The following is a 15,923-nucleotide window of genomic DNA, read 5'->3' as shown; positions in this document are numbered from 1 at the left end:
ACTAGGAATGACACATATCATGTCCTTTTTAAAAATTTTGCGAAGCTATTTATAACCTATAATATACTCTTTGCGTTTATACAACCATATATTTTATATTATATGTTGTCTTTATAAAATGAACATAGAATAAGTAATTATCAAAATTTCTTCAACAAAAATGCAATTTATTAGTTATTACAATATTATTATACAAGAGTCCTGTAATATTGTTTTTTTTTTTCTTTCTTTTTGTTTCAACTTCACTATTTTTTGTGATTCCGTTTATTTCAATTAATAAAAAAAAAAACCCATAAACCTTACTTTTTTTTAGTACTTTCAAATGTGTCAATACCCTTAACATTGGTATTATTTACGTAAATTATTGTTGAATTAACATTGTAATTTGCTATAATATTAATTTTATTAACAAGTGTCATTGCACGAGACTTAAGCTAGTATAATATAATGAATTTGGCCAACCAATCCGCCGTGCGATTGCCCTCCTTAAAGATATGAACCACCTTAATCTTCCAATTAGCATATTTGAGCACGCTTCGACAAAAATTTATCTCATGAATGCATTCTCCCTTGCTTTCTTCCTCCCTATTTAGAATATGAACGCACGCAAGATTATAAAGTTGAATTTCCAACTACTGGCCGGATTCGTAGGCATTTAGCTAGTTCAATCCCACGAACAAGTGCCAATGTTTCAACTTTAAAGGACGAACGATAATGGCCAAAATTAGCATGAAAAGCAGCCACAAAAATGGCCTGCATGATCCCTTATTATGCCCCCTCCACTTGCAGCTCATAGGTTACCTTCGGCTGCACCGTCACATTACAGTTAATTAGGACATACTATCCCGACCCAGGTGCCTACCAAGAGACATGAATTTGCTGCTTCACTAGCTTTAGAGCTTTATGCCCCCTCCACTTGCAGCTCTTGGGTTCCCTTCGGCAGCACCATCACAGTTAATTAGGACATACTATCCCGCCTCAGGTACTTGCCATGACATATGAATTTGCTGCTTCACTAGCTTTAGAGCTAGAACTTGATAAATAAACGTCCCACAATATTTGTAATAGCTCTCTAATACTTAGGTATAATAGATAGATAGATAAATAATGTCCAAAGTTACTCAGTCAGAGGTTATTTGTGGTTATTCGATCAGGGGTTACTTAATGGGTATAGTCCGAGGTTATTCGATAGGGGTTAGTCGAGTATTAGCTCGTCGTACAACACAGAAAAAGCCCCTTAAACTAAATAAAGGATCTACATTCGAAGTTGCTTGTCACTCCCTAATTTCAGCACGAAGTTGTTCCAAAGAATTGGGAAACCTCAAACCTCTAAAGCAAGAAAAACAATGGATTCTCTGTCCTCTGTATCTCCGTCAATCATGCTACCACCACCACCCCATACTCTCAAACTTCCTCTCCACTACCTCTTTCCTCCTCGCATTCACAATCGCCCTTTTCTCTCTCCTCCTCTGTCTTCCGATTCCTCGCGGCGGAATGTTGGGGTGTTGCTAGCTAAATCTTCCGACAACTCCGATACCCAATCCGGATTCAACGGTGATGGTAGTGACGCTGATACTGATGATGTCGAGGTTGATAAAGCTTTGCAGTTGGACGGAACTATCCCCGGAACTTCCGATGAGTTTGTTAAGCAGGTTTCGTCTCGTGCTTATGATATTCGCCGCCATCTTCACCAATCACTCGATTCCAGCAGCTATGATGGTACCCTTTTTTTAATTTTTTGTTCAATTTAGTTTTATTTGGTTTAATTTTGGTTTTAGTAGGTTTTGATTTGATTTGGATTATATTTATTATTATGATTGTTGGAATTGAAAAGTATTAAGATTTGGTTTGGTTTAATTTAGGTTTTAGTAGGTTTTGATTTGATTTGATTTGGGTTATATTTATAATTGTGATTATTGGAATTGAAAAGTATTAAGATGTTTGTTAGTATTAGTATTTGATCATCTTTGAAACCTCTTTTGAAAATTCTCATCATGATTTGCTGGAGAAGACGAATTAGTGAATAACCAACTTATAAGCTCAAAGAGCTACTCCCATTGCTGATTCACTTGAGAATAGAGCTGTGGAATAAAGTGGATAATTTGAGATAATAACCTATTTATAAGCTCGAGGAGCTATTTCTATTTAGTAATTGATTTGAGAAAAAGAGCTTTGGACTAAAGTAGATGATTCAAGAAGATAAGATGCTTATAAGCTCGAGGAGCTAGCTATTCCTATTACTAATTGATTTGAGAAAAGAGCTTCGGACTAAAGTAGATAATTCAAGATAATATCTTGCTTATAAGCTCAAGGAGCTATTCCTATTACTAATTGATTTGAGAAAAGAGATCTGGACTAAAGTAGATGATTCAAGATGATAACTTGCTTATAAGCTCGAGGAGCTACCCCCGTTACTAATTTGGTTTTGAGAAAAGAACTCTGGACTAAAGTGGATAATGCTCCTCTTTCTTGATAAGTGCAGCCAAGACCCATTTGAAAAGGTCAATAATTGTACATGTGTGTTGTTCAATATGGTTAGTAGAACTATTAGCTGTTGGGGGACTTGGGAATTTCTTTGAATTTTAGGTTTTGTTTTTCATCTGTTTTATTAGCATTTGATCAGGGAATTGTGAGTAGCTATGAATATGGCTCATTTGTTGATCTTCAGAATTAAGATAAGAATATGGTAATGGCATGTATTGTGGTGTTTAGGTCTTTTATTATGATATTTGCATATTGCAAACTTTTGAAGTTGGGCTGAATTGTTGCCTTTGTTGTTTATCTCGAGTTTGATGTTAAAGATGGGGATAATAGTTTTATAATTCTGGAATAATTCACAATAGTAAGATTTGTTATGTGATAAGATCACTTTTTTCAAAGAGCACAAATTGTCCTCGATGCTGAGATTTGAGCCGGTAGCCTATTAGGCACTTCGATGGAGTTATATTCATCATGGACTTAAGGCACATAGATCTAGAAGAAGCCGAGAATGTTTAAAATCAATTCATAGCATAGTTTCTAATGAGAAAGGCATTTTTTTTTGTTGCTACTAAATTGACAAATTATGGTTTAATTGCCATAAAGCAGAGAATCTTTGTAACTTTATTGAAACAAACTAGTAGAAGAATCAAAGGGAAGTACTGAAGTATATAAATCATTGGTCACTTCAGATTCACTGTTATGTAGAGTTTAGTTCCTCCAAGGGGTGCCTGAGTCATTGTTTTGAAAAAAACAATAGTTTGTTCAAGGATTACCTAGACACTTGGAGATCGACAACATTCCTTAAAAAAATTCAGTTTGAGCAGGACTGTTGGACACATAACTCTGTCTGGTCGCATGAATCCACTCAATAAATGGGTCTACTTTGTTCTCTTTATCCTTGCTTCAGTCTAACCGTGTGTCTCAAAAGGATATCTGGTGAGAAGAAAAGTGAGTTGAGGGGAAGAACCTAATCCTTTCTGCATATCACACTTTGTGTGGGTTCTGGATCTTTGCATTACCCTTGTGACTTTGTTCCATGTTTTTAAAATTATTACCTAAACAGGGTGATGTAATTCATTCCCTCTCTTACATCCATGATCCTTTCATTTTTGACATGGAGTCAGAACTTCTTCAATCGGATGATATGATGATGTTCTGCAACCTAGAAAGGCTACAACATCTTTTCTTATCTCTAGGTCCCAATGTGAACATTTTTTACATTCATTAAGTATTTTTATGGTTATCAGCTTATCACTCATTGCCTTGTCTTTCTAGTACTTGTTATAGTAAGTTGTAGAGGGGTTATTGAAAAATTCTGAATGATATTACTTTGAATTCTTTACTCAAGTTTAAGTCTTTTTAAGGGGAGTACTATGTAAAACATGTACCAATGAAGCGACAGCCATGGTATAACATGGAAATTATGACTAGTAGGATGTGGAGTTGGTATGGACTTGATATTTGAAAGAATACTAAGGCCAAGTGGTTGTATTTGGGCTACTATATAAAGGTTTTGGTTTATTGCAAGAATGAGTAAACTCTTATGCTTACTTGTGAGAAAGACAAGAAGACCGCGTGGGTTTGGACTTAGTGGCAACCTGGTAGGAAGGTACATGTAGCATATGACATATATACATAAATTTTCATGTGGCGTGTGTTCGGGGTTACTCGGTCAAGGGTTACTTTGTCAGTGAGGGTTTACTCAGTTAGGGGTTACTTGGTAAGTGTTTTTGTGTATATCAGCTAGTCACAAAAGCTCTACTTAAAATAAGTGTATTCATGAGCAGCAACGATTCTTAGAAAGAGAACCCACAAGTTTGGTAAACACACTGTGACAGTGTGACCAAGGAACCTAAGAAAACAATTCAATTCCTAATGACTCAATTACATGTGGCGAGCAATCAAGCTATTAGTCCTTTTGTCTCGCATGAATGCGTTCGAGTATCAATCAAATCCTTAATCCCATAAGTGGGGTTGGCTACATGAACTAAAGTTGATTATTTTGTGTAATCATCGACAAAGATTCTCCTTCTCCATCCTTTACGATCCAATGCCTGATTCTCATGCAAATCTAAAAACTTCATATCCTTCCTAACTCCTTCCAACCAAGTCATTTTCGGTCTCCCTCTCTCTCGTTTAACCCCTCCATGGTCCCACCCTTTCACTCTTCGAACCGTTGCACCCTCCCCGTCTAACATACCCAAACCAACACAGACGGTTTTCCCTCAGTTTGTCTGTCATAAGTCTTATAACGCCCGAGTATATATTTTTTATATACGAGCAAAGGTGTATAGTGTATTATGTGTTTTGTTGGTAAATTTGTTGAATATTAAAGGCAAATTGGTAAATTAGTTCCTCGAAGGGCTACTTGAGGCATTAAATGACAAATTATGTAATCTTCTTAATAGAATTTATCAGCTTAACTTTGATTGGCTGAACTCTCCCAACTAAAAGCTAATCAAAGTAAATAAAACGCTCATCAGTTCATATTTTCCTTCTACTTAATGTGCTCAATACAAGTCATATTGTACTAACTATAGTGCCTCTCCCCATTAATCTAATGCATTACATGATGTCTTTCAGTTGAACATTGCCATACCTTTATAGGGCAAGCTGATGCACCAAAGGGCGGAGCCAGGGAGGGGGTGCTGGTGGAGGCCTGGCCTCGTGACCCAAATTCGTGGCCCGTTATATGCCCTAAGCTGGCACCCATAGTTAAAGTATATTTTTCGTACAGTATTATACTACCTTTGTTTTATTATAGTTGCAATACTTTCCTAAAATGGAAATGTCACACTAGTTACAATACACTGTAAAAGGAAGGTTTTTATGATGAAAATTTTACTATTTCTTTTATTTAAAACTCATAGCCCACTTGATTATACTCTTAACAACTACTTAACCCCATTTTAAGTGTATTACATGATGTGAAGTTCACTTTTCTTAAATACCGTGATAAAATGTGTGTTGCAACTATAAAGAAACAGAGGAAGTATGTACTTTGCTTTGCTCCAGTGGTCAAGCATTTATGGTGATATAACATGCATGTGTGTCGATTATTAAATTAGAATTGAGCCATACAGGACATTAGAACACTAGAAAAGAGGCAACGGAGGTAGACTGCCAACTATGAATTTCTGTTAGAATGCTAAGTCAATGAAAGTGTGTTCTGGAATCTGGATGTTAATGTATATGCTGCTTTTCATAATGCAAGTGATTCAGTGGAATTCAGCAATAATGCAATATAGCTAGTGGATTAATACGAAGTATCATACATTGCTTTCTGTTGCTTGAAATAATGTGTTCATTCTTTCTTCTTTAGTGCTGGATGATAATCCATGGAGGGAAACTACAAAACCTGTGTATGTCCTAACCCAGAAGGAAAACCAACTATGCACAATGAAAACTCGAAGGAATCGCAGGTTTGTGACTCCTTCCCTTTTACCTCCAAAATGAGTTAGCTGTTTCCATGTTAACGTTTAGATTTCCTGTTACAGTGAAGTTGAAAGGGAGCTTGGGTTATTGTTTTCAAAGGGCCACAAATTGAGCTCCGACTTTGGCAGTCAGACCAAGCAGTCAAGAAGCGGCAAGAAGTTTCAAATGGTCGTTGAGGATGTAAGGGAGGGAATACTTGTAAGACTCTTTCCTACCTTCTTAAATTTTGTCTTGTTTTGTGTGCTATACTTGGGGTTAGTTTGGGTGTATCGTGCTTCTGAATCCTCATCATATTGAGACTGTGGATAGTTACTGGTATGCTTTGCAAGATATATACCTCCCTATGCAAGAAGGCTATTGTTAGCAAAACTGTTTGGTAATTTGGTACACAGAATTAGGCAGTTGTCTTTTTCTCAATTCATAAAGTATGCATCCAAATGCTGGAAATTTAGTAATTTACCTCCCAAACGTTGGGCTATGCATGAAAGTAACCTCATTGTGGATATGACACTCCAACAAGTTAAGGAGAAGAAAATTTAACATATGCGCCGTAGGCTCTGGCATGGATGAATTGTGACTGGGAAGCTTACTACTTGTCTCCAATGTCCCTTTTTGTTTTCTTTATTGTCTGTATGGAATTTTGTTCTTTCTAATATCAGCAGTTGTGCCACTACAGATATTTGAAGACCAAAATGAAGCGGTAAGATACTGTGACCTAATGCAAGGTGGTGGTCAAGGTTGTGAAGGTGTTGCTGAGATAGAAGCGTCGTCTGTAAGAAACCGAACCCTGTCCTTCCAATTGTACTTGTTCTACTTAACCACTTTCCGACATTAAAACCTGAAGCAAATATTTATTGTACAGGTATTCGAGCTTTGCAGAAAGTCTAGAGCTTTGGCTGTTCTGTTCCGCAGAGGCAGGACTCCACCTCAGCCTGAAAGCCTCCAACTTAAATTGAGAGCTCGGAAGCGGTCCCTCGAAGACTAACATGGTTCATCTCTGCAGCATTGTATAGAAAGACAGACTTGAAAATTAAACATGTATACACAGATTTCACATCTGAATCCTACAGAACAATATAACATGATGTAGTATATAGTGATTATAATGTATATAGTTACACAACTATAAGTCATATATCAATGTAATTATATTAAATGCAATCTTCATCTTCAATTTCGCCATTGATTCTCTTCCCCTGGTGGTGTCAAATATGCTTTGAAGAGTTGCTGTACTGTCAAAGTTGACTTTTCCCACATAGAGAGATCTGTAGTAGGATTACAACACATAGTAATAAAATACTCCGTAGTAACAAGATCGTCACATGACTATATTTTTTCTTACGAAAGATTCATAATAAATTAACCTAATAAAAGAGTTGCAGTAATGCAGTGAGATAAGAGTTGAAGTGGGATGCATCACTGAAAGCACTGTTTGGACGGAGCAAGCTAAAATGTCATTGTCAATTGTTTTTGCCACAAATTCACTCGTAAATTTATTCAACAAAATTCGCTAAGATTCTAAGAATGTGCTAGTTGCAGAAGATAACCATGATTTCATTGTCCTTTTTTCAATCAAGTTGAAAGTGTCTTCAAACTGTTCAAGTAGGGATTTGTAATTATGAATATATTATGAATCATGTTGTCATTAACTTTAACCACACACGCTTAACGTTGTAATCAGCTTTTGTTGTACACTAAGTATTGCTATACAATCTGAATATCCTATTTATCTTTTTATCACTTGTTTAAGGAGTTTTTTTTTTTTTTTTTTTTTTTTTTTTTTTTTTTTTTTGAGACAAAGGACTTGCGCTTTAAAAATATGAGAAAGGATAACAAAGTTATTCAACTACATATGCAACTAAATAATGTCTAATATATAAGTATTGTCTATTGATAAGGTCTAGGAACTGAGAGAGAAGCTCTAATCACTTGAGCTATCCCTCACTCTCTGTTTAAAAGATTATACCTCAACATAAACTCCATATTAGATCACACTTCTTATCAATTACTCGTATTCATGATCCACCTTTTATATATAAATAATAAATAACCTTTTATATAATAAATAAGGAAAACTTTTGTATACACCCGGTTTTCAATAATTTACTGTATATCGAGTACACTTTTGTCAGATTTAGTGCCACTTTTGTCAAATTTAGTGTCACTTTTGTCAAATTTATCAATGAAGCATAAAAAACTTTTTTATATGTCAGGGTAACTTTTGTGCGTTTTAGTGTAACTTTTGCACATTTTATTGTCACTTTATAACGGATGTTCAGTAATTTTACTGAACATCCGTTTTATTTAAAAATTTTAAATAATCTAAACTAAAATGGAGTCAAAATGTCAAATGCACTCCCCACTAAACAAAAAGTTGCAAATGAAAAGATAATTAATTTAATAACAAAAATAGAACGAATCAAATCTAATCTAGTAATTATTCCATTTGACAAATTATTTAGGGAAAAAAAAAAAAAACCTTGTATCATTTTAATTTCCTTTTAATTTTCTTACTAGAAAAAAAAATACTTGTATCATAAATACGAGTCATTAAATAAAGATAATAATAATAAAAAAAAAAAAAGGGAAAAACAAAAAACCAAAACCAACAAACAGAATAACGGATACACACATTTTCCACTTCCCCCCTTTCTCCTTTCTCATTCTCTTCCTTGAAATCAATTCTTCCAGATCAACCGGAGAATGAGCGACGCCGGAGAAAGTTCGTCGGAATCATCTTCGATGGACGGAGCACCGCCGTCGACGGCGACCAAAGTAGTGGAGAAGCAAAAGGATAAGGATAAAGCTAGGGTAAGCAAGACGTCAGCAATTCTATGGCATGCTCATCAAAACGACGCCGTTGCGGTCCGGAAGCTTCTAGAAGAAGATCCTACCCTTGTTAATGCTAGGGATTACGATAATCGAACTCCTCTTCATGTTGCTTCGCTTCATGGTTGGATCGATGTTGCTAAGTGTTTGATTGATTTTGGCGCTGATGTCAACGCTCAAGATCGCTGGAGGAACACCGTATTATTCGATCTCTATTATTTAATTTTATCTCTTTTTTATTGCGGAAATTCAATGTTTTTGATTTGGTAATTATGCTTAATTTGGCAATTATTGATGTTGAAATTTGGTGTTCTTGATTGTGTAGTATGATTTTTGAAATTTTGGTTAATGTATGAATTTAGGTATTTTGATTGTGATTTTTGGAATTTGTTGAAGTTTCTTGATCGTATTGATAGAATATTAATTTTGGAATTTTAGCTGTCTTTTTTGGAATGTTGGAAGAACATAGATAATTTGTGCCAGATTCTGTTTCTACTTATGAAATTGCAGTAAGATTTAAGGATTGCGGTTGCTTTTCGAATAAATGCAAATTATGAGATACCATTATTGTTGGATTATTGATGAATTTTGAGATAAGGTTCTTTTGTTAATGTCAACTTCGATTGATGAGATGACTACTAATGTCAATGCTTTTTAGAAAATATTTGTACCAAATTTATTTTAAGTGAACAAAAATTATAAATTCTAAAAGCTGATTTGCTACTCATAAATTCTCTCTCAACATTCTTTTTCTTTGTCTCTTAATTGTTGCTCAGCGATTTATTGACCAATTTGTCATGTATTCGATTTGCTTCTTTCACCTTTAGATGTTGACTAATTATATTAATTTGCGGGCCTAAAGTTAACTTTTTTCTCTGAGGTTTTAATGCTATGTTATGTTATGAAATGCTATCTTTCACAATGTGCACTTGACCTACTTCAAGAACATTTTAACTAGGCAACATTGTTGATTCCGCTTGTGATTGTTGCTGTAAGGTTAAAATAGCTTCTTTCAAAATTATTTTGTTAAAGCTGTAATAAGTTTGCCCCTTCCCCCTTAGTTGCTTCTGGTGCTTCTTTCAAAATTGTTTGATTAAAGCTGTACAAAGTTTGCTTCTTCCCACCTTAAGTTGTTCTAGGCAGAAGCCTAGTTACTGGCATTGGTTTAAATCTGTAATGATATGGTGTAGTATGGTACAGGGAACGATGAAATTTGAGCCATTGAATTGGATTCTGAAGGGTAAAATTCTTGACGCCTAGACTAAAGCGTCACTTTTATTACATGTCATATTGTGATCTGGATGCTGCTGTTTCCTTTGTTGTTTTTCTTTTTTAATTATTATTTCAAGAAAAAACTAGCTGGATTGCATTTAAAAATAGATTCTTGTTTCATGACAGCCTCTAGCTGATGCCGAAGGTGCAAAAAAACATGGAATGCTTGAGCTTTTGAAAACATATGGCGGTTTATCTTATGTAAGTTTAATTCCGGCATATTTGTATGTCCTCTTTATGAATTTGGCTTTATAATTGTAGCTACGCCATGGTGTATGTGCTCTTCAGATGGAAACATATATATTTCAATTATCTTGTGCACGTTATCCTCTGAATTGTAACATGCTTTTTTGGTTCTTCCCTATCCATTTACATGCTTAAAGTATGTCTGTTTGTGAATTCCTTTTCTCAAAAAAGTCATTAGCCCGCCGTTAGAGACTGAAATAATTTGAACTTATGAACTTGTTTTCTTTGAAAGGTCATTAGCTCAAATTAGAACTCTTTTAAATTATGGACTATAGATCTGTATGAAATGAAGCTACCTTGAATATGGAAATCCGTAAGAGTGGATTATGTGGTTCACAAGCGTCATTTTAATTTATTTTTAAGTTCGCTTTGGAATTTTTCACAAACTCAATTATGTCTATCCTAAAGTAGTTTGAAGTACCAAACACAGATGTTTTGAAGTTAAATTTTCTCATTTATGTGGATGTTATATAGGTACTAGCCGGTAATCACTGTTACCTGTGCATTGTAGACTATTGAGAAGAAAACTCCTTTGCTTAAAATGTCAATAGTGTCTCTTATTGGAAGCTATATTTTTCATCAACATTATTGCTTTTCTTGTGTCTATCTGTATAGAAATTGTGATAATATTTTGTGACTCAAATTTGTTACTCATTGTTTCTTCTCATGACTGCATTCATGGACAGAAGCATGGATGTCGATTGTTATAGCATTTCAGTGTTACTAATCTGAGCCTCTGCTCTGCTTTGTTTGGATTCATGTCATAATAGTTAGTAATTTCCATGATCTCTGAGTGATTTCATTTTTCAGGGACAAAATGGGAGCCATTTTGAACCAAAAGCTGTGCCCCCACCCCAACCAAACAAGTGTGACTGGGAGATTGACCCTTCTGAGCTGGATTTTTCGCACTCAGCAATAATTGGAAAGGTGTGACTCTATCTTTGCATTAGTGATAAGTAGCTTCAGACCACTTGTAATAATGTCTAGTTTATGATTTTAAAAAGTTAAATTTTTTCCAGCTTATCTTTAATTCTATTCTTGCTGTTCCTGTCTATGTTCTGATTGAATTAATTATTACCCATTGTGATTCTCAATGGACATGAAAGATTGAAGATGAAATTTAGCTTTAAAGAATTGACCACTTCACAGCTCCTAAAGATAGAAATCATCTGAACCTTAGGAATATTGTCAACTTGATGGTAATCAATTGTACCAATCTTAGGCTCTTCTTGGTTGTGTTATTAAATTTTCAAGTCAATGCTGCATATGCATCAAGGCGGTTATTTTCTAGTACTTTCTTTGTTTTGTTGCCTTTCATAATATTTGACTCCTGCAGGGATCATTTGGTGAGATTTTGAAAGCCTACTGGCGAGGAACTCCAGTTGCAGTTAAGCGCATACTTCCATCTCTTTCAGATGATAGATTAGTCATGTAAGATCAAATTTCAAAGATGGGTTCTTTTCAGATGAGCATGTGATGTAGACAACTCTATTATTGTATATAATTATTAAAAATGCGTACTGGTTTTTACTTCCATTTTGCTTCTTTAGTCAGGATTTTAGACATGAAGTCATTTTACTGGTGAAGCTTCGTCATCCTAACATTGTACAATTCCTTGGAGCTGTGACTGAGAAAAAGCCTTTGATGTTGATCACGGAATATTTGAGAGGGGTATATTGCTTGCAAATATATATCTATACCTGCTTCATCCTTAATGTATTTTATATCTATACCTGCTTCATCCTTAATGTACTACTGACTAGCTGTTATATATATCTGTCTTCTAGGGTGATCTACATCAGTATCTTAAAGAAAAGGGAGCTCTTAGTCCATCAACAGCTATAAATTTTGCATTGGACATTGCAAGGTATTATAGAGTTTTGTTTGGTGCCATTATCCTTTTACAAGATCCCACATGAGTATATATTTATTCTTAAAATATTAGATTCTGTAAGCATTTGTATCTCTAAAGATTCTGAATAGGACCATCAATTAGAATCAAAGGGAATACTTTTCTTAAACTTCCTCCGTTTTTGTTAGTTGATATGTTTCTTTTATCACGTTTTCCAATGCACAAATTTAGCTATTAATATCTCTAATCGTCAAGTAAAAATTATAAAATGTTTATATTGATAAAATATACATTGAGACGATTCAAGTAAAATCCCACATGAATACGTTTTATCATAAATATAAATCACAAAAACTAGTCAAAGTAAAGTTTATGAATGGTGTCAAAAGTCAAAATGTATCAACTAAAAAATAACAAAAGAAGTAATATTTTGAGACTGGTAGAATAAGTATTATGATATATTATAACCAAATAAAAATGATCATTATTATTAGACATGTTTTATTATTATATATGTAGCAATTATATTTCCTTCACTCTAATTAAATTACACCATGAGTGGAGTGCATGGAGATTTAGAAAATAAATAAGAATCGAAAGAAAGGCTGAATTGTCCAGTTACCCATGTGATTGCAAGCATTGGAAAGCAACAAGTATTGACAAGGGTATATTGGAATTTTGTTAAGCATCAAGTATTAACAAGGGTATATTGGAAAGCGAGTAGTATTAACAAGAGTATATTGGGTGTGTGCAGTGTAGATTTGTATATGGAGGTATACAATTTTCTAAATGATGCAATATTTAAGTTTTCTCATATGGTAAATGGTGAAAATGTTTAGAATTGATGAAGTATAACTTATTGATGGTCTAGGATCAACCTTTAAGACTACAAAAACTTAAATTGCGATGGTCAGTAATGGACAACGATTATTTAAGTCTGAGATCTTTATCTTGGAGACCTTATGCTGTTTTTCTTGTGGTTAAATTGTGAAATTGGTTAATCTCACATCTTCAATTCTTTTTTTTTTTTTTTTTTTTTTTTTTTTTGGCAGAGGAATGGCTTATCTTCATAATGAACCTAATGTCATTATCCACAGAGATTTAAAGCCAAGGTTAGTGCAGTTGTGTTTTTCACTCTATTAGGGGTGAGGGCTTGAATTGGCCACACTTATGGAATATTTTACATTGTGCATGTAGCATACTTCTGTATGTCCCCTATCTTTAACTCCCTAGAAGATGTGGTTGACACTCATTGTAATTCTTGATAACCTTTTTTGCTTTCAGGAATGTTCTCTTAGTCAACTCTAATGCAGACCATTTAAAAGTCGGAGACTTTGGACTGAGCAAGCTCATCAGGGTACAACATGCTCATGATGTATATAAATTGACTGGGGAGACAGGAAGCTGTGAGTAATTTGCACTTCTGTATTTGATGGTATATTATCTATGCATACTCGTTCTTAATGGTTTGATTGAATAAATACAGACCGTTATATGGCTCCAGAAGTTTTCAAGCATCGGAAATATGACAAAAAGGTTGATGTCTTCTCCTTCGGCATGATATTATATGAGGTGAGTTCATTATATTGATGTTGAATGGAAGTTACAGTATATTCAACTGTATTCCTCATAAACTTGTATTTTCTCAGATGATTGAGGGAGAGCCTCCCTTGTCAAGTTATGAACCATATGAGGCAGCAAGATATGTGGCTGAAGGACATAGACCTACCATTAGATCCAAAGGGTTTGTCCCAGATTTGAAAGAGTAAGTTTAACTTAAAGTACAATTTTCCTGAAATCTATCATTTTTCTACCCATTTGCGTATTGCTTAATCTAGGAGCTTTCAGCTTACAAGTTTGTCTTTTTTTCTGACTTCAATTGTTTGAATTAAATGACCTTTTGGTTGCTGTGGTCAGACCATGTGAGTGCAATCTTATTTTATTCAAAGAGAGTTTGTGTGTGTGTGTTTTGGGGGGGGGGGGGGGGTCTTGGAAGTTTACGCATATCTAATATTTGGGCTCTCATTTTGCTATTGCTTACTGTACATTGAACCAAATGTTTATTGTCTGCTATCCTTGTGTCCATACATTATGTTCCTGTTGTCTTACTCTGTTTTTCATTATTTTTCACTATTTCGTTGGGGCCTCTTTTTTTTCCCTGCGTGTGGGGATTGAACATGGGCATTCTTACCTAGGGTGGGTGCTCGTGAATCATGATTCTTATTGGAGGGAAGGAAGGGGGGGGGGGTGCTGGAGGAAGTTTACATATATTTTGCTGTCCAATGAACCAAATGTTAATTTTCTTCGTCCTTCTGTTCCTAAGTTATGATCCTGTTGTCTTACCCTTTTTTTTCATTGTTGTTTACAATTTCGCTTGGAATTTTATATTTGACTGTATGTGTGTGGAGATTGGGGTGGGATTGAACATATTCTTACCTAAGGTGGGTGGTCATGAATCATGATTCTTATCTGGATTTAGACGGTGATGCTGTGTATTTCTACAATGAAATTTGCAGATTTTGAGCTTTTTACTTGTGATGCTAAATGTCTTTGGGTGTTTATACAGGTTAACTGAACAGTGTTGGGCTGCTGATATGAACCAGAGGCCTACCTTTCTGGAGATTCTTAAGAGACTTGAGAAAATTAAGGACAATCTTCCAGCAGAGCATCACTGGCACTTTTTTTCTGGATGACAAACTCTGCATTATGACGCTCATGGTCTGACAACTAGCTAGTTATTCATGCCGACACTGTTGATGTCCAATTCTGGCTTAAGGTATTGCCATTTCTAGATAAATAGTTCCTTGTTCATTTTGAAGAGTGCTACACCTGTTTATTAGCTTCAATTATTTTTAATCGAATCATTAGCTATATCAGATTCTAGCCAACACAACCTTATTCAAACATTATAGATTTCCGCCTCCAATTATTCATTCTGATTCATATCTGCCTTGGGTGGGCTTATTGTATGACTGGAAGTGTATACCTATAAATTACAATATTTTTATTTTCTTTGTATATTGTATTATTTGTGTACTACACTTGTAATTTGCTATTTGACTTTTTATTTTCATTTTCATTTTCATATGCCTTGTAAATGACAACTGCCTTCTTTGGTAGGAAGTTAGCAGCTGTTAGACTGTTGTGCAATTGCATAAGAGTTCTTATTTTTCTGCCTTCGCTTGCTGTTATCGACATTTTGAAAGATGATATTAGTCTGAAGGACAGCTATAAATGTTTCTTTTGTAAATATAAAACACCTACTTTACGAGAAGACCCATTGTATTTTCTAAAAGTTTTGATATCTAGTCTTTCACTACCAAAATGATTGAACATGCTACCAAGTAAATTACTCTCGTACTATATTTCGCTCTGACTTTGGAGTTTCAATGAAGGGGTTTGATCTTTGTAGAAGCTTAGAAATAATCTATTTTAATTTTCAAGTGTTTAAACCCCTCTTAACTTCAACCAGCTGCCAGTTTTCTTTTCCCTTTCCTTTTATTTAATCCTAGGAACATAAGATTAGTGTTTTGGGAGAAGCGTAAGGATGAATAAGACTGTTGCATTGGAGGCTATCCAGCTCGTCATCGTGGACGGGGGTGTTGGGGTAATATCGTGTAAGCATTGAATTTTATGTCTGTGGAGAACACCTATCAAAGCAAGTGTTTGAGGGCAGACGATTATTAAAATTTAACCTTTCTTAAGTAAGAAATGACTTCCTCTGATTTAAAGGTTGGTTGCGCAAACCTCTAGTCCTCTACATAATAGGTGTAGAAGCAGCTCCTACTAAAGAATGGGAGCATTTTAT

The 15,923-nt window shown here is 34.8% G+C and overlaps 2 protein-coding genes across 2 annotated transcripts; both read left to right on the top strand.

The window, feature by feature from the left end:
• The first annotated feature begins 1,252 nt into the window (after positions 1–1,252).
• LOC110706367 lies at positions 1,253–7,090 on the top strand. Its single transcript, XM_021884282.1, has 5 exons — positions 1,253–1,719; positions 5,804–5,903; positions 5,979–6,114; positions 6,593–6,688; positions 6,779–7,090. The coding sequence occupies exons 1-5, from the start codon at positions 1,347–1,349 to the stop codon at positions 6,899–6,901; spliced, it is 828 nt and encodes a 275-aa protein (XP_021739974.1). The 5' UTR covers positions 1,253–1,346; the 3' UTR covers positions 6,902–7,090.
• Positions 7,091–8,482: 1,392 nt separating this feature from the next.
• On the top strand, positions 8,483–15,286 carry LOC110706365 (serine/threonine-protein kinase STY46-like). The gene is made up of 11 exons (XM_021884281.1): positions 8,483–8,943; positions 10,144–10,218; positions 11,074–11,190; positions 11,600–11,694; positions 11,814–11,934; positions 12,051–12,130; positions 13,168–13,227; positions 13,400–13,521; positions 13,602–13,687; positions 13,765–13,880; positions 14,682–15,286. The coding sequence occupies exons 1-11, from the start codon at positions 8,620–8,622 to the stop codon at positions 14,806–14,808; spliced, it is 1,323 nt and encodes a 440-aa protein (XP_021739973.1). The 5' UTR covers positions 8,483–8,619; the 3' UTR covers positions 14,809–15,286.
• Positions 15,287–15,923: the final 637 nt, after the last annotated feature.

The sequence above is a fragment of the Chenopodium quinoa genome, unplaced genomic scaffold, assembly GCF_001683475.1.
Source record: "Chenopodium quinoa cultivar QQ74 unplaced genomic scaffold, ASM168347v1, whole genome shotgun sequence".
NCBI classification, from domain to species: domain Eukaryota; kingdom Viridiplantae; phylum Streptophyta; class Magnoliopsida; order Caryophyllales; family Amaranthaceae; genus Chenopodium; species Chenopodium quinoa.
Note: the sequence above shows the minus strand (reverse complement) of the source record. Positions and strands in the feature narration are given on the sequence as shown.

What these genes read in the sequence shown, in the direction of transcription:
- LOC110706367 (XM_021884282.1), top strand. Translation starts at nt 1,347, where the DNA reads ATGGATTCTCTGTCCTCTGTATCTCCGTCAATCATGCTACCACCACCA. An exon ending in CGATTCCAGCAGCTATGATG is followed by an intron (nt 1,720 to 5,803) that starts GTACCCTTTTTT and finishes TTTCTTCTTTAG; the next exon opens with TGCTGGATGATAATCCATGG. An exon ending in CTGAGATAGAAGCGTCGTCT is followed by an intron (nt 6,689 to 6,778) that starts GTAAGAAACCGA and finishes TTTATTGTACAG; the next exon opens with GTATTCGAGCTTTGCAGAAA.
- LOC110706365 (XM_021884281.1), top strand. Translation starts at nt 8,620, where the DNA reads ATGAGCGACGCCGGAGAAAGTTCGTCGGAATCATCTTCGATGGACGGA. An exon ending in TCAGATGATAGATTAGTCAT is followed by an intron (nt 11,695 to 11,813) that starts GTAAGATCAAAT and finishes TTGCTTCTTTAG; the next exon opens with TCAGGATTTTAGACATGAAG. An exon ending in TTTGTCCCAGATTTGAAAGA is followed by an intron (nt 13,881 to 14,681) that starts GTAAGTTTAACT and finishes GTGTTTATACAG; the next exon opens with GTTAACTGAACAGTGTTGGG.